Raw genomic sequence first — 27,363 nt, 5'->3', positions numbered from 1 at the left:
CATTTATGTATTGCACAACTTTGGTCCCAAAACCGGCCCCTGGGGGACACCACAAGCAATATCAAGAGTCCCGGATGCTCCATTTCAACACACTGCACTCTCTCAGCGACCTCCTTATAATGTAATGTCATTGTTTTATTTTAATTAAATCTTACCAGTGACTGTTCTACTGAGGCTCTCTGACTGTTCTAGCATCTGGAGGAGCAGGTCCTGAGGTTTGTCCAACAGCAGCTCCATAGGCTCCACAAGCTCCTGGCCTCAGATTACCCAGAATGCTCCGATAGTGAGGAGGAGGGGAGCAGAGAGGTTCTGAACATCACACTGGACTTCCTGAAGAGGATGGACCAAGAGCATCTGGCCCAGCGCCTAATGAGCAGTAAGAGCTTAGTTAATGCTGGAGGTCTGGAAGTCATTTGGCTTGAAGTAAAGTCAGGACATGAGTTAAGGTTAAGGTTAGGGTTTGGGAAATGTGTTGGGTTTAGTTAACATGTTAGCAGAAGTAACTTTTTTAAAATGTAGTAATTGTAGTTGTTTAAAGTTGTTGACAGGTGTTAAAGGGTGACAGGTGTTATAATGTTCATGATTGCTCCCATGGTTACGGAGAGGTTGGCTGCTCTTGTGGCTACCTGGCTGACACACTGAGCAGTTTTTGAAACTTAGTTTTTTTTAGCTCAGTTTTATCTTCGGATTTTAACAATTGTCGTAGCGATTGACAAGGGGACCAAAGATACAGAACTCGGGGAACAGTTTAACAATGTTTATTTACAGATAGAGATGTGCAAATGAAGGTAGATGGATCAAACAGTTGAGAGTAGGGTTGTTTGCAGTAGTCCTTGGGTGGATCGTGGTCAGAGACGAAGTAATCCGTGACGGTCGAAGTGAACTGGGTCAGATGGGGGGGGAGAGCGGAGAACAGCAGGGGAAAAGATTCAGTGGAAGAGCAGGGGACCAGCAGGGAGACAAGCAGGGGGCACAATAAACCATGAAATCACAACAAACAACGTGGCTCCTTATGTGGATCAGTGGGTCTTTTAAATCAGCCCTATTGTGCTTGTGTCTCTCTGTAGTTAATAATCTCTGACACGTGTAGGTCATTATGTCATAATTTGCACATTTTAAACTACAATATTAATTTAAAATGACTTAATAAAAGAAACAAGTCCGCTGACTTCTGCATTAGAAAATCACGGTTCCCAATGGGAGCGCATGCTGTCGGCACCCCCGATGGATAGCTGCACATCACACGAGCGAGCAGCCCATTTTTTTGTTTTGTACCAAAATGACTACGTGTCGCTGACGAATCCTACTGATCACTGATTAAGAAAATAAAACTGGGGAAGAAAAAGAAAGAAAGTTTGCAGAATAGGTCTGATTTAAAGCTGTCTGTTAGTCGATCTACTGACAATGATTTTCTGTTTTGTTTAGGAAGAGCTGTAGGAGTTGGAGATTGTAAAGATAAACTGAAGTCTCATCTGCGGCAGAGGTTCAGTCGTGTATCTGAGGGTGTGGCTAAAGCAGCAGACTCCGCTTCCCTGACCCAGTTCTACACAGAGCTTTACATCACAGAGAGCGGTACCTCAGAGGTCAACCAGGACCATGAGGTCAGACACATTGAGAACGCGTCCAGGAGACCGGCCACTCCAGAGACCGCCATCACATGTGAAGACATCTTTAAACCCCACCAACATTCACCAGAGGCAATCAGATTTGTGCTGACGAAGGGTGTGGCCGGCGTGGGGAAAACGGTCCTGACGCAGAAGTTGAGTTTGGACTGGGCTGAAGGCAGGGCCCACCAGGACCTCCAGCTGCTGTTCCCGTTTACTTTCAGAGAACTCAACATGCTCAGAGACACACAGTTCAGCCTGGTGGGACTGCTGCACCACTTCTTCAGTCCATCCAAAGATCTCAGCAGCTTCCAGCAGCTCCAGGTGCTCTTCATCTTTGACGGTCTGGACGAGTGCAGACTTCCTCTGGACTTCAGTGGAACCCCTGTCCTTACCGACCCCACAGAGGCCGCCTCAGTGCATGTGCTGCTGGTAAACCTCATCAGGGGGAGGTTGCTACCCTCCGCTCAGCTCTGGATAACCACGCGCCCCGCTGCGGCCAATCAGATCCCTGCTGAGTGCATCTCCATGGTGACAGAGGTGCGAGGGTTCACCGATTTGCAGAAGGAGCAGTACTTCAGGAAAAGGTTCAGAGTCCAGGCCGCAGTCGTTATCTCCCACATCAAGAGCATCCGCAGCCTCCACATCATGAGTCACATTCCGGTCTTCTGTTGGATCCTCTCCACAGTTCTACAGAGGCTTTTGGAACAAACAGATGAACCAGAGCTGCCCCGAACTCTTACACAGATGTACGTCTACTTCCTGGTGGTGCAGGCCAAAGTCCAGAACATCAAGTATCACCAGGGATCAGTGGCAGACCTTCACTGGACTCCAGAGACCAGAGAGATGGTGGAGTCTCTGGGAAAAGTGGCCTTTGAGCAGCTGCAGAAAGGAAATCTGATCTTCTACGAGTGTGACCTGAGCGAGTGTGGGTTGGACGCAGCAGCAGCTTCAGTGTACTCTGGAGTGTTCACACAGGTCTTTAGAGAGGAGCCAGGCCTGTACCAGGACAAAGTCTACTGCTTCATACATCTGAGTGTGCAGGAGTTTCTGGCTGCTCTTCACGTCCATCAGACCTTCATCAACACTGGGGTCAATCTGCTGGAGGTCAAACCACCCTCTATTTTTACAAGAGCATTTAGACGAAAGTCTGATATCCTCCAGCGGTCTGCCGTGGACCAGGCCTTACAGAGTCCAAACGGACACCTGGACCTGTTCCTGCGCTTCCTCCTGGGGTTGTCTCTGCCGACCAATCAGAGGCTGCTGCAGGGTCTGCTGACTCAGACAGGAAGCGACCAGACCAATCAGGAGACAGTAAAGTACATCAAACAGAAGCTGAATGAAAAGAATCTGTCTGCAGAGAGAAGCCTGAACCTGTTCCACTGTCTGAACGAGCTGAATGACCACAGCCTGGTGCAGGAGATACAGAAGAACATGAGAGAAGGACAGCTCTCGACTTATGGAAACATGTCTCCAGCTCAGTGGTCAGCCTTGTCCTTCCTCTTACTGTCCTCAGACTCAGACCTGGAAGAGTTTGACCTGAAGAAATACCAGCGCTCAGAAACAGCTCTCCTAGGTCTGCTGCCTGTGGTTAGAGCCTCCACCAAAGTCCTGTGAGTCGAAACTCTTATGTCATGGTTCGAGTCACTCTGTCCTCAAAGTGTATTTAAAAGAGAGAGTATTTTACTTCTATGGGGTATTAAAGAGGGGGTATTTTACTTCTATGGGGTATTAAAGAGGGGGTATTTTACTTCTATGGGGTATTAAAGAGGGGGTATTTTATTTCTATGGGGTATTAAAGAGTATTTTACTTCTATGGGGTATTAAAGAGGGGGTATTTTATTTCTATGGGGTATTAAAGAGGGGATAATTTATTTCTATGGGGTATTAAAGAGGGGGTATTTTACTTCTATGGGGTATTAAAGAGGGGGTATTTTATTTCTATGGGGTATTAAAGAGGGGGTATTTTACTTCTATGCGGTGCTAACTGCTAACATATGTAGATCATGTTATCTTTTGTTGTTTTGAAAATGCTATATCTACCCAGAAGCACATATTAACATGTTTTACAAGTTTCACTTGTAAAACATGTTACTCTCTGCTTTAAGTCACTCCTCCTTCAGAGCACTATCACAACACAATCATTGTTCATCCCACTACTGCACATCAGGTTTGTGCAGTCGTGGGATGAACACTGCTGGGTACAGTTTTGTATAATGTTATTGTATATTTATGGAGAATTGTTGTGTGGGAGGTGGATGTCATAGGCATGTGGGCGGAGCCTTGGACAGAATTTTATAGCTAACCATAAGGAGAGTGTGAATTGGGCCCAGGAGAGCTCTCTAAATTACTCAAACATGCATGGGTGACATCTAAAACCTCTTCAGGCATGTTTTGATGATGAAGAAAGTTAAAAATGTCATAATACCTCCTCTTTAAACTCTCTCTCCTCAGTCTGATTGGCTGTGGCCTGTCCCCTCACATTTGTGGTCCTCTGGCCTCAGTCCTCAGCTCCTCCAGTCTCACACACCTTGATCTCAGTCACAACGAACTCCAAGACTCAGGAGTGGAGCTGCTGTGTTCTGGACTGAAGAGCGCCCCCTGCAGAGTGGAGACACTCAGGTGAGAGCTGAGGAAATAAGGATGAGGGTACTTTGACAAAACAGACAAGTGGGTTTGGTATTCTGTCTCCCCGATTTCAGATGGGGTGCTGGCTGCTTACATGTAAAAAAAAGGGGAAAAAATACCATTAAGGACAGAGAAAACAAACGTGGCCATTCACATATAAATAAAGGAGACATGTTCACAAGCAGAGCTGCTTCAAAGTCTATTCTCTGAGCCACAGGAAGTGCAGAGACCTGAGCACAGGACTTATGTGCTTGTACTTCCTGGTTCTAATCAGGACCCAAGCAGCAGCTTTCTAGATGTACTGCAGTTGTCTTAAGCTGTTAAGCTTAGCTTGTTTGAAGAGGCCAGTGAGTAGGCCGTTACAGTAGTCTAACCTACTGGAGACAAATGCATACGTCTCTCCAAGTCAGGTTTTGACAGCATACCTTAAAGACACCTAAAACAGGTGACACCAGGTTAGGATAGTGGTCTGGACGTATGCTTGTATCAAAATGTTCAGCCAAAAAATAATTAAGGAGGGGCCCAAAACATGTGGGCGTGGTTGTCCACATCTGTTAGGGGTTGATTCTGGAACATTTGCATTTGTAATGTACTCTATACAATACTACGCTCTGGATCAGAACAGAACAGGCACAAACAGATGACCCGTGCATTCACTCGAAGACTCGAAGTTTCCTCCTTCCATTTTGGCCCAAGGAATTTACCTTGAGGTTGTCATACAAAATAAAACTGACCCATCATTATGAGTTTGTAGCTTGTAAACAAAGGCAGGTCAAATTCAAGCTAAAACTCCTCCCTTCAGGGCTGGATTTACTTAGTTCAGGTTATGATAAATTCCCAGTGCTTCAAGACAGTTCCATTAAATGTAACATGACTTCTGGAGCCGAAATGTTTTGACACAAACAGTGACCAGATGACTCAGTACCTCTCTCCTCAAACAGAATTTATGTTAACTAACTAGCTAACCTGCTAGCCGCCGCGTTCCAAATAGGAAGTGATCATGGGTGCACTTTTGGCTCCTTCAACTCTGGCTCCAATTCGCTTTACATTAGAAAACTCACCTTCCCGTTGTAACTGCTGCTGTCAGGCTCGTCATTTTGGTCTTAAAATGTTCGTATTAACCCACCCCACATGATCCTGTTTTTTTTTTTTTTTTCTGTTGTGTCCGTAAATAAAGAAATGAACACTAATAAGCTAATCAGCTGCCCTCTCTCTCCTCAGTCTGATTGGCTGTGGCCTGTCCCCTCACATCTGTGGTCCTCTGGCCTCAGTCCTCAGCTCCTCCAGTCTCACACACCTTGATCTCAGTCATAACGAAATCCAGGACTCAGGAGTGGAGCTGCTGTGTTCTGGTCTGAAGAGCACCCCCTGTAGACTGGAGACACTCAGGTGAGACGGTCCCATGATGCACTCTGCCCTCTTGTGTTCACATGAGTGTAATACTGTGGTTTTAGGCTTTCTGCATGTCTGGTCTCAGAGAGGGGCGGGGCTGCTCTGGCCTCAGCTCTGAGCTCTGCCTCCTCGCACCTGAGAGAGTTAGATCTGAGCTTTAATCACCCGGGACCCTCAGCCGAGCTCCTGACTGCTCTACAGGACCAGCACCCCCTGCTGTTTGTCAGGTGAAACCACCACTTGCTGTTTGTCAGGTGCATAGTGTATATTTAAATAAACAGAGCTAACCTGCTAGCTCCCATATTCCAAACAGGAAGTGAGCATGGGCACGATTTGGCTCCATCTTTCTATCTAATCTTTCTAATCTATCTATCTTTCAAGTGTTGCCCCTCTCTCTGTAACTGCTGCTGTCAGGTTCATCATTCTTAAAATGTTCACATTAACTTGCTCTCCATGATCATGGTGTTTTTATTTTGCTATTTTGTCCCTAAATCAAGATATGAACATTAATAACAGACCAATCAGGCACCTTCTTTCTCCGAGGTCACTCCCACTAGTGTTAGCAACAGCTTTGATTGACAGTGTTGCTAAGCTCCGACCCCCTGCTAAACCAGCGGTGCAGGCAGGAAGGAGCGTTACCTTCAACAGCCTCGTTCCTGATTAGCTCTTTGGTTGCTATGATACTCGTGCTCGGAATTCCAAATATAGAACTGTGCTCCAGATGGGCCCTTGTAACTGCTCTAGCCTCAGTGAGTTTCATTTGAAGCTGAACGCTGTTGGTGACGTCACACTCCCTCGGTCCACTTCAGTACACAGGCTATGGTCAGGTGAGACTGCACAGTCCCCTGAAGTCTATCAGGTGTGGATCCCACTTCAGTGGGTCTCTGGTCCAGATCCTGGTCCCTGGTCTGGTCTAAACTGGACTTGTGTGTTTCAGGCTGGATCCTGGTGGAGAGCGCTGGATGTTGCCCGGTCCAAGGAAATGTAAGTCTTGTTTTAATTAATTGGCACATTAAAGGTTCTATATTATACAAAACTGACCTTACAAGCTTTAATCCATGTTATAATGCTGTTACCCCCTCAAAAACAGACTTGGAGTTGTGTTTTGTTTCATTTCATCATTGAGAAATCTTTTATTATCAGTTCATTTACATCTCCAAAGCTCAAAATGCTCTGTTCCACCTTGTGATGTCATGAAGCGGTCATTTTCAAGTTAACAGCTCCTTTTATCTTTTGTTCAGTAGTGACTGAAACCAGGGCTGAAATCATCCAAATGATTATAGGAAAGGTGTGTGGAGTTTGAAATCACAGTGGAGCACTTTCTGTCTTACATGACATCACAAGGTGGAACAGTGTTTTCTGTTTGAGAGAAGAGCTCAGCCTAAATATGCAGGGTTTGTGTGTTTAACGTGTGAATGAAACAAAAGACAACTACAGGTCTGTGTGTGATGAGGAAACACAAATCAGAGGATAGCGTAATTTGGGCGCTTAAATATTTGTATGTTGTAACGGCTAGTGCGGACCAAGGAGTGCAGACTCGGGGCAAGTTGACAGTGTTTATTTACAGTTTGTGCTAAAACAGTGTTCAATAGTTCGTTCAACACACACGGGGAGCAGGGAGCGGGAGGCAGAGCAGACGGGCGTAGTGCAGAGCAGGAACGGGAAAACCAGGACCGGAACAGGGACAGGATCAGGATGAGACTAGGGCAAGCCAAGCAGGGATGTCCAGAGTGGGCATGGAGACAGCCAGGGCCGGAGCACGACGGGACCAGGGACAGGGCCAGGGCCAGGGCCAGGGAAGACCCAGCAGGAGTGATCCAGAGAGCGGGAGACAGGGCAGGAGACGGGAAGCAAGCCAGAGACAAAGACGGGACAGGAGGCAAGGCAGAAGGGTGGACTATACCAAAGCTGGAGCGCAGAGGCAGGAGCGGGAAAGAGCGAGAGCAGGAATCTGGAAGGTGGCAAAATTCCAATGAATAACAGGCAGACAGGTAACAAAATGCAAAAACTAAGCTGGAGCATTCACATTGACACGCGGACAGTCTGGCCCCAAGTGTCTTCTGCCGAGCCCTCAAATACTCGGCAGCAGGTGGAGGTAATTGCGCTGATGCACTCCAGGTGTGCGCGGGAGGAGTCAGGAACTCCGCCCAGCTCCAAGCAGACAGGTAGGGGAGGGGGAGAGAGCACAGGAGGACAGATAATGCAGGCCCCATGATATTGTATTATTATAGTTTCATTCGTGTCTCTGTTTCAGACTCCTGTGAGTTCTCTCTGGACCCAACCACAGCTCACAAATGTCTGCTTCTGTCTGAGGACTGTCAGACTGTGTCTCGTGTGACGGATGAGCAGCAGTATCCAGATCATAAAGAGAGGTTCACATACTTCCCTCAGGTCCTGAGCTCCTCTAGCCTGCAGGGGCGCTGTTACTGGGAGCTGGAGTGGAGCGGGGAGAAGCTTGACATAGCTGTGAGTTACAGAGGGATTGGGAGAGGAGTAGAAAAGGAGAATGAGTTTGGAAAGAATGATCAGTCCTGGAATCTTTGGATTGATAAAGGAAAGTACTGGGAATGTCACAACCACAAGCGCACCTCAGAGATAATGTATGCGTCCTCAAACAGAGTGGGTGTGTTCTTGAACTCTGAGGCTGGAACTCTGACCTTCTATCAGGTCCTCTCTGGTGGACAGCTGTCCCCCATCTACAGCTTCAGCTGCTCCTTCACTGAGCCTCTGTTTCCAGGATATGGACTGTATATTCCTGGTTCCTCACTGTCTCTGGTGAAGTTGACCTGAGAGCCTTGTCTGGATCAGTCATTCTCACACTCTATGAAATGTATAAGGGACTACAATGATAGACTGACTCAAGATATCACCTGTGTGTTTGACTCCAAGATCCAATATTGTCTCGTCGTCTAAAAACTGGCCGCACTAGAACTGAAATGGGACAAAAAGCTTTTGGTTATTTTGTTTCCCAAAAATAGAATACATTTGAAGAACATGCAAAACTAGATAGACTGTTGCCACTATGCACTTTAATAATCTGGTGATTGACATTTATAGTCTCACCTGTTTTTAATGTTTTAAATGGACCTATATAGTAAGATGAAAATGAAGTGAAACCAAAGCTGTGTCCCCAGGGTTCTTACAAAAAGGGTTAAACTAGATTGTGTAAATTTTAATGAAGGAATGGCATGTTCCTTGCTTTTATAAAGTATTTTATAATCATCACTGTGTATTGTTTTACTTCTCAGGTACAACAATGTCCACATAGGGTTCTTCTGATACCGACATTGGCATCATCAAAAGCTTCGATACTACACACTGTTCAAATATCATGTTGGAGAGTACTCAGATCAAATCACAGGGCCGATACCACTCTATTTTCAGAATAAGGGCCCATTGATGTGAACACCGCCTCTGTTACATCTGTGGCTAATGCTAACACTAACACCCAGAGCAGGTTAAATGATCTGGAGGCTCTGCAGACACTAATAATGACAGAAAAGAGATTTGTGTTTCCTCTTTGACACCTTCATTTAAACTTTGGAATGGACGCTGAACTTAGTGATGAAAGCACAAATGCGACGACAGCATTAATACCACAACAGCACTAACATCACCATATCGCTAACAGCACAGCAGCACTAAGAGCACGACAGCGCTAACACTATGACAGCACTAATACTCCGACAGCGCTAACACCACGACAACAATGCTAACACCATGACTTTGAAATGTTAGTATGGTAACATCACTGGTCGTTCTGCACATGTCCAGGCTTTCTGTCGGCTGCTGTCCTCGTGAAGCAGTGACCAAATGTGTGTCTGTTTTACTTGAGAGATAATATTGTGTCATATCCTTCGGTGCTGTGTAAACTGTCGGCTGCCGTCTCGCTCAGGTCTCTTGAGTCTTTCTGTTTTGATTCTGAATCTCTTTCTTCAGTGCCTTTTGAAAGGAAAGCTCTTACAGGAGGAATCGTCCTTGGGCTCAGGTCTCTTCTATGGACTCACATTAGGAACTTGAGTCACAGCCATCGCATTATGTATTTATATTATTAATGTTATTAACATTATTATTATTATTATGTGTCCCATGCTGGATGGATAGTGCCACATCACACTAGTGACTATCAAAATGACTATACAAAGGAGCCAAATCCTACGAGTATCACCGATTAAGAAAATAAAACTGGAGAAGGAAGTGCGTATGTCACAGTGGGCATGCACCAGTTGAGGTGAAAACACGTAAATCTGCAAAATGGAGTCTTAAAGAGTCTTGAAGAGATTAAAGATTACTCAAACATGAATCAGTCAAAATACACCTTCAGAGGCTCAATGTGAAGAAACAACTAGAACATGGTTAAAGATCTTAAAATATTATTTGACATAAACATGTTCAAATCAGATATACATTTTGCAGTTGTGCAGCTGATTTAAATAGTTTGTTGCCATTTCAAAGTTCTTGTTTAACTTTTCAAACTGACTTGGGCCCTGGAGGACTCAGAGGGAACAGTGTCACAGCATGCAGGTATAAAGAGGGCGTACATCACTGCGGCCTACAACCATCGCCCGGTCTGTGAGGCAGGGCCTCTGGCATAAAAACAACTTCCATTTGTGTTTAATGTCTCCTCTGCAGATTTGAGTCTCTGAAGTATACTTGTGTAATGTTATCTGAGCATCATTTTGTTCAAGCCTCAACAGTCATGCTTTTTATGTTTCTGGGTTTGGACTTGTTTTGAGCAGATGTTTATGAAGAGCTCGTTGTGTTTTTTGTAATTTTAATAATAGAATTCAGTTCAAATTTCACATTTTAAATTTGTCCAGAAGAACTGACAAAAAGACTGAAATCTGAACTGACAAAGTAACACAAGAATCACATGTTTGTTGAGATTTAAACTACAGGGTAGACATTTATATGTTTGTATGCAGAGTAAGAGCCCATGGAGACACAGGGAGGGCATCTGACACACAGGGACAGTTCAGAAGATGTCAGCCATTTTTAAGCAGAATAAGATGAGATTTTGTTTGTGCGGGATATTACGCAGAGATTTTCTGACTGATTCAAATAGTGATTCAGATTGGAGTGTGATGAATGTCGCCGCCCTAGTGGACAGCGATGGAATCTGATTTAGTGCAGACATTTTTCAAACTGAGCTCCATAGATGTTTGTATTGTCCCAAACTGGACCTTTGTATTTTACATGTAACATTTTAATGTCTGTATCTGATTTTTTCTGACTTAAAAACATGAAAAACAAAAAGAGTTTATTTTAAACAGTTTGCTGTGGTCCAAAGGTATTCCTCACGTACCTTATGCATTCTGAATATCCTAATGATTTACCATGATGAGTTTATTAGCACAACTCTCAGAGACCAGAGCAGAGTTTTGATGGGACTTGTTTTGACCTGAAGAGCTGCTTCTGCATATATCTCACATTTAGCTCAGATACATGGAACAAATCAGGAACAGGGACTTTAATGTCATTATACAATTTCACTTCTAAATACGTATTTAGAAACAAGACCGAAACTAACTGTTCATTCAAATGTTGTATTTATAAAACATTTGAAATCAGTTTGCTCCTCTGACCTCCTCCTCTGCTCCATCTGATCCTCTCCTCTGCATTCTCTGCTCACCTGAACTCCTCCTCTGCTCCATCTGCTCTTCTGACCTCCTCCTCTTCCCTTCAGCAGATTCTGTATTGAAGCCACTACTCAAACTGAACAGTGCAATGACTTAATTTTATTTGTTGGAAAATGCTGATTTGAGCGTTTGAAACGATCGGTTTGTGGTTTTAAGAGCCGTGTCTTTATGAATGGGTTAAAGTGATCTGGTGTAATTGGAGCAAACTGATATCTAGGAGGAGGATGCAGAACTCCAGTGTGGTGACTCACTTCATTCTGGGAGCCTACACTGACCCGGGGCCTTTAAAATGGCTGTACTTCCTGCTCCTATTCTCCATGTACGTTCTGATCCTTGTGTCTAACCTGCTCCTCATCATGGTCATCTGCCTGAACTGAACCCTGCACGAGCCCATGTACCTGCTGCTCTGTGGTCTCTTTCTGAATGAGATTTGGGGAAGCGCCGCTGTTTTCCCGATGCTTTTGGTCCACATAACTCGTGAGGTCCACACCATCACATTTACCTGTTGTTTCTTACAGATTTTCTTCGGTCACTCGTACAGTGCTATAGAGTTTATAATCCTCGCGGTCATCGCATACGACCTGTACCTGGCCACAAGTTTCCCCCTACAGTACAGAGCCAACATGACCTCCACCAAAGTCCTTTTTCTCATGGCGTTCCCCTGGTTCTACTCTTTCGCCTTGATTTTAACTTTGGTTCTATTGACACATTCTTTAAAACTGTGTGGAGCTCTCATTCCCAAAGTCATCTGCAATAATTACTCCGTGGTTAAATTGGCGTGCTCGGACACTTCGGTCAACAACATCTACGGGCTCCTCATAACGATCCTCACCGTGTTTGGACCTTTGATTTTCATGTTCGTGACATACGTTCGCATTCTGAAGGTGTGTTTTTGAGGCTCCGCTCAGACACGGCAGAAAGCGTTCAGCACCCGTGTGCCTCACCTGGCCTCCATATTGAACACGTGTCAAACTCAAGGCCCGCGGGCCAAATGTGGCCCTCCACATCATTTTATGTGGCCCTCGACAGGGTAAATTAAAAGGTATGATAGTCTTAAAATCTAAATTTATCAGGAGATACGCAGTTACACAGCCATATTTTTACATCTAGGCAAATGCATATGCAATATTTGTAACTTGAATAAGTAATAAATACAGAAACATTAATTAACAAGTTTAAAAATTTGTTAGATTTATTTTACATTTGGCCCCTCGAGAGCAGCCATTTCGGTGAAAATGTGTTTGACACCCCTGCCCTAGACCAACAAGCCACAATGCTTGAAAGGTCACCTGAAGTCTGAACAACATTTGACCGATGGATATCAAGTGTGAATTCTCATTAATTGGCAATTGAATGGACTGTTTGTGGGGGTTGAATAGTTTGGAATTGGAATTGAAAATCCGCACACACTGGAAAGTTGGATTCTAGATGTGACACTAGATGATGGAACTGGCAACCTGGAGCAGTTGATAAGAGATAAGCAGACCTTGCTGCTTAGCTACCGGGCTCATCCGGGATTTGAACCCGGGACCTCTCGCACCCAAAGCGAGAATCATACCCCTAGACCAACGAGCCACGATACAGTACCCTTCAGCTGTAGCATGACCAACCATTGACTGACTTTCCTATGGGTGTGCACGCAAATGCTTTTTGGTGTACTTTGACAAGATTGTATTCACCAAACCTTTCAGCTGGATACAACTGCTTATAGCTCAGCATTTGATAAATGGGCAAATGCTATGAGATGTTTAGTTTTAAACATAAATACCAGTCTCCTAAGAGACTGTCAAAAATTGCCATAGCCGACTATTTTTCAAGTCGTCCAGGCGGGGTATTGGGTAAAGTTTTCAACTAGCAATAATCGCGCCTCGGATAGACCTCATAGGCTACGATACTGCCACTGCGCAAAGCTAAAATTTGTTTGGAGCTAAAATGGGCTGGCCTTGGTTTTCCTCACTTCCTGGTCATGGTAGGCTAATTGTGGGCGGAGCAAACCTTTGACTAAACACTGGCTGAGAGAAGAGGGCGACTTTGAAAAATGATTGCCAATAACACTTTGAAAGTTGTTGGTAACATGCATAATATTGAATTTCTATTTGCAGTAGGACGTTATGTGGTGGGGCCAAACAGACTCTGACAGATGTTCCATTTGTCAAGCATTAAAGCCCTCACCTGCAGCATGACCAACAACTGACTGAGCGATATCAGGTGGGAATAATGATTTGTTGGGAAATAAATGCACTGTTCTTTGGTGTCATGCTAAATCATATGAGATTTACCTTCAAGCTAATCTTGTACGTTTGGTTTGTGTTGTTTGAACTGTGTTCAAGGCATGAAATGTTTCCCATGTAGGGCCTGGGTAGCTCAGTCGGCAGAGCATCAGACTTTTAATCTGAGGGTCCAGGGTTCAAGTCCCTGTTCAGGCAGTTGGTCATCACATCTTCCATACTAGTGGGGTGAAAAAAAGGAAGTTTTTCCCTGTTTGGGAATACTTTGACTTGATCTCTCCCAACAAGGTTTGTCTTATATAATAATTATAAAATTACACAATGTCTGCTCAGGGCTCACAAAGTACTGGAGAAGGCAAAGACATACATGTCCACATTTATTTACACTGGCCACCACATACCTTTGCACACCAGCTTCGTCTGTGCCTTGTGAGCAAATTTTTTCAAAAGCAGGAGAAATCCTTACCAAAAAGCGGAACCCCCTTAGTCCTGCTTCTTTAGAGAAGCTAGTTTTTTGAATAAAATCCAATGAAAAATATTGGGGTTTAATTCTCTTTATTTAATTAGAAACACTACTATAAGTAACACAAGTGCAACTGCAGATGAGACTTGAACCCATTGGAGCACAGACAAAAGGTTTTCACATCTTTACACAAAGGTCTAATAAAATAATGGCAATGTAATGTTAAACGGTCAAGGTCCACGGTGTATTTAGATTAGGAAGGTAATTTTAGCTTTCAAAATGGTTTTCTATAATAAAGCTGTCCCACATCTGAGGAGCCCACTTTAGCAGAGGATGGTTTCGATCCATCGACCTACTGACATAGAATTAGGAGGCCAGTGCCTTATGCATTAAATGCATGTGGGCAAAAGGGGGAGCAACGAGAAAGGGAGCGCTTACCAGGTAAGCACACCTGCAGCACAGGCCTCAACAGCCGTCTTACCACATATAAGAAACATCTCCAGTCCCACATCTGAAGAGCCCAATTTAGCTGAGGATTGTTTTGACCCAAAAACCTCTGGGTTGCATACCTGCACACTTCCGCGGTGCTTCCGTTGAAAGTCATTTCAGATGGGAGTCGAAGCCACAGGAGCGCAGACACCAGGCTTTGACATATTTACACAAAGGTCTATTTAAATCATGGGCATGTAAAACAGCTAAGGTGCACGCTGAGTTTAGACTTTAGACTCTTTTTAGCCTTTTTTATGCAATATTACTATTTGTGTATAGCTGGTCCATTATACATGACCAAGAACTGACTGACTTTCCAAGCACATGAATGCTTTTTGGTGTACTTTCATGATTGTATACACCAAACCTTTGAGTTGGATACAACTGCTTATAGCTCAGCATTTGATAAATGGTCAAATGCTATGTGATGTTTAGTTTTACACTTAAATACCAGTCTCCTCAGAGACTGTCAAAAATTGCCATAGCCGACTATTTTTCAAGTCGTCCAGGCGGGGTATTGGGTAAAGTTTTCAACTAGCAATAATCGCGCCTCGGATAGACCTCATAGGCTACGATACTGCCACTGCGCAAAGCTAAAATTTGTTTGGAGCTAAAATGGGCTGGCCTTGGTTTTCCTCACTTCCTGGTCATGGTAGGCTAATTGTGGGCGGAGCAAACCTTTGACTAAACACTGGCTGAGAGAAGAGGGCGACTTTGAAAAATGATTGCCTATAACACTTTGAAAGTTGTTGGCAACATTCTTAATATTGAATTTCAATTTGCAGTAACTCTCAGAGACTCTCAGAGACCAGAGCAGAGTTTTGATGGGACTTGTTTTGACCTGAAGAGCTGCTTCTGCATATATCTCACATTTAGCTCAGATACATGGAACAAATCAGGAACAGGGACTTTAATGTCATTATACAATTTCACTTCTAAATACGTATTTAGAAACAAGACCGAAACTAACTGTTCATTCAAATGTTGTATTTATAAAACATTTGAAATCAGTTTGCTCCTCTGACCTCCTCCTCTGCTCCATCTGATCCTCTCCTCTGCATTCTCTGCTCACCTGAACTCCTCCTCTGCTCCATCTGCTCTTCTGACCTCCTCCTCTTCCCTTCAGCAGATTCTGTATTGAAGCCACTACTCAAACTGAACAGTGCAATGACTTAATTTTATTTGTTGGAAAATGCTGATTTGAGCGTTTGAAACGATCGGTTTGTGGTTTTAAGAGCCGTGTCTTTATGAATGGGTTAAAGTGATCTGGTGTAATTGGAGCAAACTGATATCTAGGAGGAGGATGCAGAACTCCAGTGTGGTGACTCACTTCATTCTGGGAGCCTACACTGACCCGGGGCCTTTAAAATGGCTGTACTTCCTGCTCCTATTCTCCATGTACGTTCTGATCCTTGTGTCTAACCTGCTCCTCATCATGGTCATCTGCCTGAACTGAACCCTGCACGAGCCCATGTACCTGCTGCTCTGTGGTCTCTTTCTGAATGAGATTTGGGGAAGCGCCGCTGTTTTCCCGATGCTTTTGGTCCACATAACTCGTGAGGTCCACACCATCACATTTACCTGTTGTTTCTTACAGATTTTCTTCGGTCACTCGTACAGTGCTATAGAGTTTATAATCCTCGCGGTCATCGCATACGACCTGTACCTGGCCACAAGTTTCCCCCTACAGTACAGAGCCAACATGACCTCCACCAAAGTCCTTTTTCTCATGGCGTTCCCCTGGTTCTACTCTTTCGCCTTGATTTTAACTTTGGTTCTATTGACACATTCTTTAAAACTGTGTGGAGCTCTCATTCCCAAAGTCATCTGCAATAATTACTCCGTGGTTAAATTGGCGTGCTCGGACACTTCGGTCAACAACATCTACGGGCTCCTCATAACGATCCTCACCGTGTTTGGACCTTTGATTTTCATGTTCGTGACATACGTTCGCATTCTGAAGGTGTGTTTTTGAGGCTCCGCTCAGACACGGCAGAAAGCGTTCAGCACCCGTGTGCCTCACCTGGCCTCCATATTGAACACGTGTCAAACTCAAGGCCCGCGGGCCAAATGTGGCCCTCCACATCATTTTATGTGGCCCTCGACAGGGTAAATTAAAAGGTATGATAGTCTTAAAATCTAAATTTATCAGGAGATACGCAGTTACACAGCCATATTTTTACATCTAGGCAAATGCATATGCAATATTTGTAACTTGAATAAGTAATAAATACAGAAACATTAATTAACAAGTTTAAAAATTTGTTAGATTTATTTTACATTTGGCCCCTCGAGAGCAGCCATTTCGGTGAAAATGTGTTTGACACCCCTGCCCTAGACCAACAAGCCACAATGCTTGAAAGGTCACCTGAAGTCTGAACAACATTTGACCGATGGATATCAAGTGTGAATTCTCATTAATTGGCAATTGAATGGACTGTTTGTGGGGGTTGAATAGTTTGGAATTGGAATTGAAAATCCGCACACACTGGAAAGTTGGATTCTAGATGTGACACTAGATGATGGAACTGGCAACCTGGAGCAGTTGATAAGAGATAAGCAGACCTTGCTGCTTAGCTACCGGGCTCATCCGGGATTTGAACCCGGGACCTCTCGCACCCAAAGCGAGAATCATACCCCTAGACCAACGAGCCACGATACAGTACCCTTCAGCTGTAGCATGACCAACCATTGACTGACTTTCCTATGGGTGTGCACGCAAATGCTTTTTGGTGTACTTTGACAAGATTGTATTCACCAAACCTTTCAGCTGGATACAACTGCTTATAGCTCAGCATTTGATAAATGGGCAAATGCTATGAGATGTTTAGTTTTAAACATAAATACCAGTCTCCTAAGAGACTGTCAAAAATTGCCATAGCCGACTATTTTTCAAGTCGTCCAGGCGGGGTATTGGGTAAAGTTTTCAACTAGCAATAATCGCGCCTCGGATAGACCTCATAGGCTACGATACTGCCACTGCGCAAAGCTAAAATTTGTTTGGAGCTAAAATGGGCTGGCCTTGGTTTTCCTCACTTCCTGGTCATGGTAGGCTAATTGTGGGCGGAGCAAACCTTTGACTAAACACTGGCTGAGAGAAGAGGGCGACTTTGAAAAATGATTGCCAATAACACTTTGAAAGTTGTTGGTAACATGCATAATATTGAATTTCTATTTGCAGTAGGACGTTATGTGGTGGGGCCAAACAGACTCTGACAGATGTTCCATTTGTCAAGCATTAAAGCCCTCACCTGCAGCATGACCAACAACTGACTGAGCGATATCAGGTGGGAATAATGATTTGTTGGGAAATAAATGCACTGTTCTTTGGTGTCATGCTAAATCATATGAGATTTACCTTCAAGCTAATCTTGTACGTTTGGTTTGTGTTGTTTGAACTGTGTTCAAGGCATGAAATGTTTCCCATGTAGGGCCTGGGTAGCTCAGTCGGCAGAGCATCAGACTTTTAATCTGAGGGTCCAGGGTTCAAGTCCCTGTTCAGGCAGTTGGTCATCACATCTTCCATACTAGTGGGGTGAAAAAAAGGAAGTTTTTCCCTGTTTGGGAATACTTTGACTTGATCTCTCCCAACAAGGTTTGTCTTATATAATAATTATAAAATTACACAATGTCTGCTCAGGGCTCACAAAGTACTGGAGAAGGCAAAGACATACATGTCCACATTTATTTACACTGGCCACCACATACCTTTGCACACCAGCTTCGTCTGTGCCTTGTGAGCAAATTTTTTCAAAAGCAGGAGAAATCCTTACCAAAAAGCGGAACCCCCTTAGTCCTGCTTCTTTAGAGAAGCTAGTTTTTTGAATAAAATCCAATGAAAAATATTGGGGTTTAATTCTCTTTATTTAATTAGAAACACTACTATAAGTAACACAAGTGCAACTGCAGATGAGACTTGAACCCATTGGAGCACAGACAAAAGGTTTTCACATCTTTACACAAAGGTCTAATAAAATAATGGCAATGTAATGTTAAACGGTCAAGGTCCACGGTGTATTTAGATTAGGAAGGTAATTTTAGCTTTCAAAATGGTTTTCTATAATAAAGCTGTCCCACATCTGAGGAGCCCACTTTAGCAGAGGATGGTTTCGATCCATCGACCTACTGACATAGAATTAGGAGGCCAGTGCCTTATGCATTAAATGCATGTGGGCAAAAGGGGGAGCAACGAGAAAGGGAGCGCTTACCAGGTAAGCACACCTGCAGCACAGGCCTCAACAGCCGTCTTACCACATATAAGAAACATCTCCAGTCCCACATCTGAAGAGCCCAATTTAGCTGAGGATTGTTTTGACCCAAAAACCTCTGGGTTGCATACCTGCACACTTCCGCGGTGCTTCCGTTGAAAGTCATTTCAGATGGGAGTCGAAGCCACAGGAGCGCAGACACCAGGCTTTGACATATTTACACAAAGGTCTATTTAAATCATGGGCATGTAAAACAGCTAAGGTGCACGCTGAGTTTAGACTTTAGACTCTTTTTAGCCTTTTTTATGCAATATTACTATTTGTGTATAGCTGGTCCATTATACATGACCAAGAACTGACTGACTTTCCAAGCACATGAATGCTTTTTGGTGTACTTTCATGATTGTATACACCAAACCTTTGAGTTGGATACAACTGCTTATAGCTCAGCATTTGATAAATGGTCAAATGCTATGTGATGTTTAGTTTTACACTTAAATACCAGTCTCCTCAGAGACTGTCAAAAATTGCCATAGCCGACTATTTTTCAAGTCGTCCAGGCGGGGTATTGGGTAAAGTTTTCAACTAGCAATAATCGCGCCTCGGATAGACCTCATAGGCTACGATACTGCCACTGCGCAAAGCTAAAATTTGTTTGGAGCTAAAATGGGCTGGCCTTGGTTTTCCTCACTTCCTGGTCATGGTAGGCTAATTGTGGGCGGAGCAAACCTTTGACTAAACACTGGCTGAGAGAAGAGGGCGACTTTGAAAAATGATTGCCTATAACACTTTGAAAGTTGTTGGCAACATGCTTAATATTGAATTTCAATTTGCAGTAACTCTCAGAGACTCTCAGAGACCAGAGCAGAGTTTTGATGGGACTTGTTTTGACCTGAAGAGCTGCTTCTGCATATATCTCACATTTAGCTCAGATACATGGAACAAATCAGGAACAGGGACTTTAATGTCATTATACAATTTCACTTCTAAATACGTATTTAGAAACAAGACCGAAACTAACTGTTCATTCAAATGTTGTATTTATAAAACATTTGAAATCAGTTTGCTCCTCTGACCTCCTCCTCTGCTCCATCTGATCCTCTCCTCTGCATTCTCTGCTCACCTGAACTCCTCCTCTGCTCCATCTGCTCTTCTGACCTCCTCCTCTTCCCTTCAGCAGATTCTGTATTGAAGCCACTACTCAAACTGAACAGTGCAATGACTTAATTTTATTTGTTGGAAAATGCTGATTTGAGCGTTTGAAACGATCGGTTTGTGGTTTTAAGAGCCGTGTCTTTATGAATGGGTTAAAGTGATCTGGTGTAATTGGAGCAAACTGATATCTAGGAGGAGGATGCAGAACTCCAGTGTGGTGACTCACTTCATTCTGGGAGCCTACACTGACCCGGGGCCTTTAAAATGGCTGTACTTCCTGCTCCTATTCTCCATGTACGTTCTGATCCTTGTGTCTAACCTGCTCCTCATCATGGTCATCTGCCTGAACTGAACCCTGCACGAGCCCATGTACCTGCTGCTCTGTGGTCTCTTTCTGAATGAGATTTGGGGAAGCGCCGCTGTTTTCCCGATGCTTTTGGTCCACATAACTTGTGAGGTCCACACCATCACATTTACCTGTTGTTTCTTACAGATTTTCTTCGGTCACTCGTACAGTGCTATAGAGTTTATAATCCTCGCGGTCATCGCATACGACCTGTACCTGGCCACAAGTTTCCCCCTACAGTACAGAGCCAACATGACCTCCACCAAAGTCCTTTTTCTCATGGCGTTCCCCTGGTTCTACTCTTTCGCCTTGATTTTAACTTTGGTTCTATTGACACATTCTTTAAAACTGTGTGGAGCTCTCATTCCCAAAGTCATCTGCAATAATTACTCCGTGGTTAAATTGGCGTGCTCGGACACTTCGGTCAACAACATCTACGGGCTCCTCATAACGATCCTCACCGTGTTTGGACCTTTGATTTTCATGTTCGTGACATACGTTCGCATTCTGAAGGTGTGTTTTTGAGGCTCCGCTCAGACACGGCAGAAAGCGTTCAGCACCCGTGTGCCTCACCTGGCCTCCATATTGAACACGTGTCAAACTCAAGGCCCGCGGGCCAAATGTGGCCCTCCACATCATTTTATGTGGCCCTCGACAGGGTAAATTAAAAGGTATGATAGTCTTAAAATCTAAATTTATCAGGAGATACGCAGTTACACAGCCATATTTTTACATCTAGGCAAATGCATATGCAATATTTGTAACTTGAATAAGTAATAAATACAGAAACATTAATTAACAAGTTTAAAAATTTGTTAGATTTATTTTACATTTGGCCCCTCGAGAGCAGCCATTTCGGTGAAAATGTGTTTGACACCCCTGCCCTAGACCAACAAGCCACAATGCTTGAAAGGTCACCTGAAGTCTGAACAACATTTGACCGATGGATATCAAGTGTGAATTCTCATTAATTGGCAATTGAATGGACTGTTTGTGGGGGTTGAATAGTTTGGAATTGGAATTGAAAATCCGCACACACTGGAAAGTTGGATTCTAGATGTGACACTAGATGATGGAACTGGCAACCTGGAGCAGTTGATAAGAGATAAGCAGACCTTGCTGCTTAGCTACCGGGCTCGTCCGGGATTTGAACCCGGGACCTCTCGCACCCAAAGCGAGAATCATACCCCTAGACCAACGAGCCACGATACAGTACCCTTCAGCTGTAGCATGACCAACCATTGACTGACTTTCCTATGGGTGTGCACGCAAATGCTTTTTGGTGTACTTTGACAAGATTGTATTCACCAAACCTTTCAGCTGGATACAACTGCTTATAGCTCAGCATTTGATAAATGGTCAAATGCTATGAGTTGTTTAGTTTTATACATAAATTCCAGTCTCCTCAGAGACTGTCAAAAATTGCCATAGCCGACTATTTTTCAAGTCGTCCAGGCGGGGTATTGGGTAAAGTTTTCAACTAGCAATAATCGCGCCTCGGATAGACCTCATAGGCTACGATACTGCCACTGCGCAAAGCTAAAATTTGTTTGGAGCTAAAATGGGCTGGCCTTGGTTTTCCTCACTTCCTGGTCATGGTAGGCTAATTGTGGGCGGAGCAAACCTTTGACTAAACACTGGCTGAGAGAAGAGGGCGACTTTGAAAAATGATTGCCAATAACACTTTGAAAGTTGTTGGTAACATGCATAATATTGAATTTCTATTTGCAGTAGGACGTTATGTGGTGGGGCCAAACAGACTCTGACAGATGTTCCATTTGTCAAGCATTAAAGCCCTCACCTGCAGCATGACCAACAACTGACTGAGCGATATCAGGTGGGAATAATGATTTGTTGGGAAATAAATGCACTGTTCTTTGGTGTCATGCTAAATCATATGAGATTTACCTTCAAGCTAATCTTGTACGTTTGGTTTGTGTTGTTTGAACTGTGTTCAAGGCATGAAATGTTTCCCATGTAGGGCCTGGGTAGCTCAGTCGGCAGAGCATCAGACTTTTAATCTGAGGGTCCAGGGTTCAAGTCCCTGTTCAGGCAGTTGGTCATCACATCTTCCATACTAGTGGGGTGAAAAAAAGGAAGTTTTTCCCTGTTTGGGAATACTTTGACTTGATCTCTCCCAACAAGGTTTGTCTTATATAATAATTATAAAATTACACAATGTCTGCTCAGGGCTCACAAAGTACTGGAGAAGGCAAAGACATACATGTCCACATTTATTTACACTGGCCACCACATACCTTTGCACACCAGCTTCGTCTGTGCCTTGTGAGCAAATTTTTTCAAAAGCAGGAGAAATCCTTACCAAAAAGCGGAACCCCCTTAGTCCTGCTTCTTTAGAGAAGCTAGTTTTTTGAATAAAATCCAATGAAAAATATTGGGGTTTAATTCTCTTTATTTAATTAGAAACACTACTATAAGTAACACAAGTGCAACTGCAGATGAGACTTGAACCCATTGGAGCACAGACAAAAGGTTTTCACATCTTTACACAAAGGTCTAATAAAATAATGGCAATGTAATGTTAAACGGTCAAGGTCCACGGTGTATTTAGATTAGGAAGGTAATTTTAGCTTTCAAAATGGTTTTCTATAATAAAGCTGTCCCACATCTGAGGAGCCCACTTTAGCAGAGGATGGTTTCGATCCATCGACCTACTGACATAGAATTAGGAGGCCAGTGCCTTATGCATTAAATGCATGTGGGCAAAAGGGGGAGCAACGAGAAAGGGAGCGCTTACCAGGTAAGCACACCTGCAGCACAGGCCTCAACAGCCGTCTTACCACATATAAGAAACATCTCCAGTCCCACATCTGAAGAGCCCAATTTAGCTGAGGATTGTTTTGACCCAAAAACCTCTGGGTTGCATACCTGCACACTTCCGCGGTGCTTCCGTTGAAAGTCATTTCAGATGGGAGTCGAAGCCACAGGAGCGCAGACACCAGGCTTTGACATATTTACACAAAGGTCTATTTAAATCATGGGCATGTAAAACAGCTAAGGTGCACGCTGAGTTTAGACTTTAGACTCTTTTTAGCCTTTTTTATGCAATATTACTATTTGTGTATAGCTGGTCCATTATACATGACCAAGAACTGACTGACTTTCCAAGCACATGAATGCTTTTTGGTGTACTTTCATGATTGTATACACCAAACCTTTGAGTTGGATACAACTGCTTATAGCTCAGCATTTGATAAATGGTCAAATGCTATGTGATGTTTAGTTTTACACTTAAATACCAGTCTCCTCAGAGACTGTCAAAAATTGCCATAGCCGACTATTTTTCAAGTCGTCCAGGCGGGGTATTGGGTAAAGTTTTCAACTAGCAATAATCGCGCCTCGGATAGACCTCATAGGCTACGATACTGCCACTGCGCAAAGCTAACATTTGTTTGGAGCTAAAATGGGCTGGCCTTGGTTTTCCTCACTTCCTGGTCATGGTAGGTTAATTGTGGGCGGAGCAAACCTTTGACTAAACACTGGCTGAGAGAAGAGGGCGACTTTGAAAAATGATTGCCTATAACACTTTGAAAGTTGTTGGTAACATGCATAATATTGAATTTCAATTTGCAGTAACTCTCAGAGACTCTCAGAGACCAGAGCAGAGTTTTGATGGGACTTGTTTTGACCTGAAGAGCTGCTTCTGCATATATCTCACATTTAGCTCAGATACATGGAACAAATCAGGAACAGGGACTTTAATGTCATTATACAATTTCACTTCTAAATACGTATTTAGAAACAAGACCGAAACTAACTGTTCATTCAAATGTTGTATTTATAAAACATTTGAAATCAGTTTGCTCCTCTGACCTCCTCCTCTGCTCCATCTGATCCTCTCCTCTGCATTCTCTGCTCACCTGAACTCCTCCTCTGCTCCATCTGATCCTCTCCTCTGCATTCTCTGCTCACCTGAACTCCTCCTCTGCTCCATCTGATCCTCTCCTCTGCATTCTCTGCTCACCTGAACTCCTCCTCTGCTCCATATGCTCTTCTGACCTCCTCCTCTTCCCTTCAGCAGATTCTGTATTGAAGCCACTACTCAAACTGAACAGTGCAATGACTTAATTTTATTTGTTGGAAAATGCTGATTTGAGCGTTTGAAACGATCGGTTTGTGGTTTTAAGAGCCGTGTCTTTATGAATGGGTTAAAGTGATCTGGTGTAATTGGAGCAAACTGATATCTAGGAGGAGGATGCAGAACTCCAGTGTGGTGACTCACTTCATTCTGGGAGCCTACACTGACCCGGGGCCTTTAAAATGGCTGTACTTCCTGCTCCTATTCTCCATGTACGTTCTGATCCTTGTGTCTAACCTGCTCCTCATCATGGTCATCTGCCTGAACTGAACCCTGCACGAGCCCATGTACCTGCTGCTCTGTGGTCTCTTTCTGAATGAGATTTGGGGAAGCGCCGCTGTTTTCCCGATGCTTTTGGTCCACATAACTCGTGAGGTCCACACCATCACATTTACCTGTTGTTTCTTACAGATTTTCTTCGGTCACTCGTACAGTGCTATAGAGTTTATAATCCTCGCGGTCATCGCATACGACCTGTACCTGGCCATAAGTTTCCCCCTACAGTACAGAGCCAACATGACCTCCACCAAAGTCCTTTTTCTCATGGCGTTCCCCTGGTTCTACTCTTTCGCCTTGATTTTAACTTTGGTTCTATTGACACATTCTTTAAAACTGTGTGGAGCTCTCATTCCCAAAGTCATCTGCAATAATTACTCCGTGGTTAAATTGGCGTGCTCGGACACTTCGGTCAACAACATCTACGGGCTCCTCATAACGATCCTCACCGTGTTTGGACCTTTGATTTTCATGTTCGTGACATACGTTCGCATTCTGAAGGTGTGTTTTTGAGGCTCCGCTCAGACACGGCAGAAAGCGTTCAGCACCCGTGTGCCTCACCTGGCCTCCATATTGAACACGTGTCAAACTCAAGGCCCGCGGGCCAAATGTGGCCCTCCACATCATTTTATGTGGCCCTCGACAGGGTAAATTAAAAGGTATGATAGTCTTAAAATCTAAATTTATCAGGAGATACGCAGTTACACAGCCATATTTTTACATCTAGGCAAATGCATATGCAATATTTGTAACTTGAATAAGTAATAAATACAGAAACATTAATTAACAAGTTTAAAAATTTGTTAGATTTATTTTACATTTGGCCCCTCGAGAGCAGCCATTTCGGTGAAAATGTGTTTGACACCCCTGCCCTAGACCAACAAGCCACAATGCTTGAAAGGTCACCTGAAGTCTGAACAACATTTGACCGATGGATATCAAGTGTGAATTCTCATTAATTGGCAATTGAATGGACTGTTTGTGGGGGTTGAATAGTTTGGAATTGGAATTGAAAATCCGCACACACTGGAAAGTTGGATTCTAGATGTGACACTAGATGATGGAACTGGCAACCTGGAGCAGTTGATAAGAGATAAGCAGACCTTGCTGCTTAGCTACCGGGCTCGTCCGGGATTTGAACCCGGGACCTCTCGCACCCAAAGCGAGAATCATACCCCTAGACCAACGAGCCACGATACAGTACCCTTCAGCTGTAGCATGACCAACCATTGACTGACTTTCCTATGGGTGTGCACGCAAATGCTTTTTGGTGTACTTTGACAAGATTGTATTCACCAAACCTTTCAGCTGGATACAACTGCTTATAGCTCAGCATTTGATAAATGGGCAAATGCTATGAGATGTTTAGTTTTATACATAAATACCAGTCTCCTCAGAGACTGTCAAAAATTGCCATAGCCGACTATTTTTCAAGTCGTCCAGGCGGGGTATTGGGTAAAGTTTTCAACTAGCAATAATCGCGCCTCGGATAGACCTCATAGGCTACGATACTGCCACTGCGCAAAGCTAAAATTTGTTTGGAGCTAAAATGGGCTGGCCTTGGTTTTCCTCACTTCCTGGTCATGGTAGGCTAATTGTGGGCGGAGCAAACCTTTGACTAAACACTGGCTGAGAGAAGAGGGCGACTTTGAAAAATGATTGCCAATAACACTTTGAAAGTTGTTGGTAACATGCATAATATTGAATTTCTATTTGCAGTAGGACGTTATGTGGTGGGGCCAAACAGACTCTGACAGATGTTCCATTTGTCAAGCATTAAAGCCCTCACCTGCAGCATGACCAACAACTGACTGAGCGATATCAGGTGGGAATAATGATTTGTTGGGAAATAAATGCACTGTTCTTTGGTGTCATGCTAAATCATATGAGATTTACCTTCAAGCTAATCTTGTACGTTTGGTTTGTGTTGTTTGAACTGTGTTCAAGGCATGAAATGTTTCCCATGTAGGGCCTGGGTAGCTCAGTCGGCAGAGCATCAGACTTTTAATCTGAGGGTCCAGGGTTCAAGTCCCTGTTCAGGCAGTTGGTCATCACATCTTCCATACTAGTGGGGTGAAAAAAAGGAAGTTTTTCCCTGTTTGGGAATACTTTGACTTGATCTCTCCCAACAAGGTTTGTCTTATATAATAATTATAAAATTACACAATGTCTGCTCAGGGCTCACAAAGTACTGGAGAAGGCAAAGACATACATGTCCACATTTATTTACACTGGCCACCACATACCTTTGCACACCAGCTTCGTCTGTGCCTTGTGAGCAAATTTTTTCAAAAGCAGGAGAAATCCTTACCAAAAAGCGGAACCCCCTTAGTCCTGCTTCTTTAGAGAAGCTAGTTTTTTGAATAAAATCCAATGAAAAATATTGGGGTTTAATTCTCTTTATTTAATTAGAAACACTACTATAAGTAACACAAGTGCAACTGCAGATGAGACTTGAACCCATTGGAGCACAGACAAAAGGTTTTCACATCTTTACACAAAGGTCTAATAAAATAATGGCAATGTAATGTTAAACGGTCAAGGTCCACGGTGTATTTAGATTAGGAAGGTAATTTTAGCTTTCAAAATGGTTTTCTATAATAAAGCTGTCCCACATCTGAGGAGCCCACTTTAGCAGAGGATGGTTTCGATCCATCGACCTACTGACATAGAATTAGGAGGCCAGTGCCTTATGCATTAAATGCATGTGGGCAAAAGGGGGAGCAACGAGAAAGGGAGCGCTTACCAGGTAAGCACACCTGCAGCACAGGCCTCAACAGCCGTCTTACCACATATAAGAAACATCTCCAGTCCCACATCTGAAGAGCCCAATTTA

At 43.7% G+C, this 27,363-nt stretch overlaps 1 protein-coding gene and 15 non-coding genes across 16 annotated transcripts; 5 read left to right on the top strand and 11 right to left on the bottom strand.

The window, feature by feature from the left end:
• Positions 1–284: 284 nt before the first annotated feature.
• LOC117382829 (NACHT, LRR and PYD domains-containing protein 3-like) lies at positions 285–8,750 on the top strand. Its single transcript, XM_055227474.1, has 7 exons — positions 285–376; positions 1,426–3,217; positions 4,059–4,226; positions 5,454–5,621; positions 5,687–5,851; positions 6,562–6,608; positions 7,879–8,750. Exons 1-7 carry the CDS (start codon positions 340–342, stop codon positions 8,412–8,414), a joined length of 2,913 nt encoding a protein of 970 aa, XP_055083449.1. The 5' UTR covers positions 285–339; the 3' UTR covers positions 8,415–8,750.
• A 4,016-nt stretch (positions 8,751–12,766) lies between these two features.
• Positions 12,767–12,838, bottom strand: trnap-ugg (transfer RNA proline (anticodon UGG)). Its single transcript has one exon. It is a non-coding gene; the product is annotated as a tRNA-Pro (tRNA).
• Positions 12,839–13,034: 196 nt separating this feature from the next.
• Positions 13,035–13,175, bottom strand: LOC117383054 (U4 spliceosomal RNA). The gene has a single exon (XR_004542372.1). It is a non-coding gene; the product is annotated as a U4 spliceosomal RNA (small nuclear RNA).
• A 441-nt stretch (positions 13,176–13,616) lies between these two features.
• trnak-uuu (transfer RNA lysine (anticodon UUU)) lies at positions 13,617–13,689 on the top strand. Its single transcript has one exon. It is a non-coding gene; the product is annotated as a tRNA-Lys (tRNA).
• A 1,208-nt stretch (positions 13,690–14,897) lies between these two features.
• Positions 14,898–15,038, bottom strand: LOC117383070 (U4 spliceosomal RNA). Its single transcript, XR_004542387.1, has one exon. It is a non-coding gene; the product is annotated as a U4 spliceosomal RNA (small nuclear RNA).
• Positions 15,039–17,025: 1,987 nt separating this feature from the next.
• On the bottom strand, positions 17,026–17,097 carry trnap-ugg (transfer RNA proline (anticodon UGG)). The gene has a single exon. It is a non-coding gene; the product is annotated as a tRNA-Pro (tRNA).
• Positions 17,098–17,293: 196 nt separating this feature from the next.
• On the bottom strand, positions 17,294–17,434 carry LOC117383053 (U4 spliceosomal RNA). Its single transcript, XR_004542371.1, has one exon. It is a non-coding gene; the product is annotated as a U4 spliceosomal RNA (small nuclear RNA).
• A 441-nt stretch (positions 17,435–17,875) lies between these two features.
• Positions 17,876–17,948, top strand: trnak-uuu (transfer RNA lysine (anticodon UUU)). The gene has a single exon. It is a non-coding gene; the product is annotated as a tRNA-Lys (tRNA).
• A 1,208-nt stretch (positions 17,949–19,156) lies between these two features.
• Positions 19,157–19,297, bottom strand: LOC117383069 (U4 spliceosomal RNA). The gene has a single exon (XR_004542386.1). It is a non-coding gene; the product is annotated as a U4 spliceosomal RNA (small nuclear RNA).
• A 1,987-nt stretch (positions 19,298–21,284) lies between these two features.
• Positions 21,285–21,356, bottom strand: trnap-ugg (transfer RNA proline (anticodon UGG)). The gene has a single exon. It is a non-coding gene; the product is annotated as a tRNA-Pro (tRNA).
• Positions 21,357–21,552: 196 nt separating this feature from the next.
• LOC117383068 (U4 spliceosomal RNA) lies at positions 21,553–21,693 on the bottom strand. Its single transcript, XR_004542385.1, has one exon. It is a non-coding gene; the product is annotated as a U4 spliceosomal RNA (small nuclear RNA).
• A 441-nt stretch (positions 21,694–22,134) lies between these two features.
• On the top strand, positions 22,135–22,207 carry trnak-uuu (transfer RNA lysine (anticodon UUU)). Its single transcript has one exon. It is a non-coding gene; the product is annotated as a tRNA-Lys (tRNA).
• Positions 22,208–23,415: 1,208 nt separating this feature from the next.
• LOC117383067 (U4 spliceosomal RNA) lies at positions 23,416–23,556 on the bottom strand. The gene has a single exon (XR_004542384.1). It is a non-coding gene; the product is annotated as a U4 spliceosomal RNA (small nuclear RNA).
• Positions 23,557–25,647: 2,091 nt separating this feature from the next.
• trnap-ugg (transfer RNA proline (anticodon UGG)) lies at positions 25,648–25,719 on the bottom strand. Its single transcript has one exon. It is a non-coding gene; the product is annotated as a tRNA-Pro (tRNA).
• A 196-nt stretch (positions 25,720–25,915) lies between these two features.
• LOC117383066 (U4 spliceosomal RNA) lies at positions 25,916–26,056 on the bottom strand. The gene has a single exon (XR_004542383.1). It is a non-coding gene; the product is annotated as a U4 spliceosomal RNA (small nuclear RNA).
• Positions 26,057–26,497: 441 nt separating this feature from the next.
• trnak-uuu (transfer RNA lysine (anticodon UUU)) lies at positions 26,498–26,570 on the top strand. Its single transcript has one exon. It is a non-coding gene; the product is annotated as a tRNA-Lys (tRNA).
• Positions 26,571–27,363: the final 793 nt, after the last annotated feature.

The sequence above is a fragment of the Periophthalmus magnuspinnatus genome, chromosome 15 (genome assembly GCF_009829125.3).
Source record: "Periophthalmus magnuspinnatus isolate fPerMag1 chromosome 15, fPerMag1.2.pri, whole genome shotgun sequence".
Lineage (NCBI taxonomy): Eukaryota > Metazoa > Chordata > Actinopteri > Gobiiformes > Gobiidae > Periophthalmus > Periophthalmus magnuspinnatus.
Note: the sequence above shows the minus strand (reverse complement) of the source record. Positions and strands in the feature narration are given on the sequence as shown.

Bases quoted from the DNA above. Each gene is read 5' to 3' on its own strand.
- LOC117382829 (XM_055227474.1), top strand. From the start codon at position 340: ATGGACCAAGAGCATCTGGCCCAGCGCCTAATGAGCA. The intron at 377-1,425 runs GTAAGAGCTTAG...TGTTTTGTTTAG, and splicing joins GGCCCAGCGCCTAATGAGCA to GAAGAGCTGTAGGAGTTGGA. The intron at 5,852-6,561 runs GTGAAACCACCA...TGTGTGTTTCAG, and splicing joins CACCCCCTGCTGTTTGTCAG to GCTGGATCCTGGTGGAGAGC.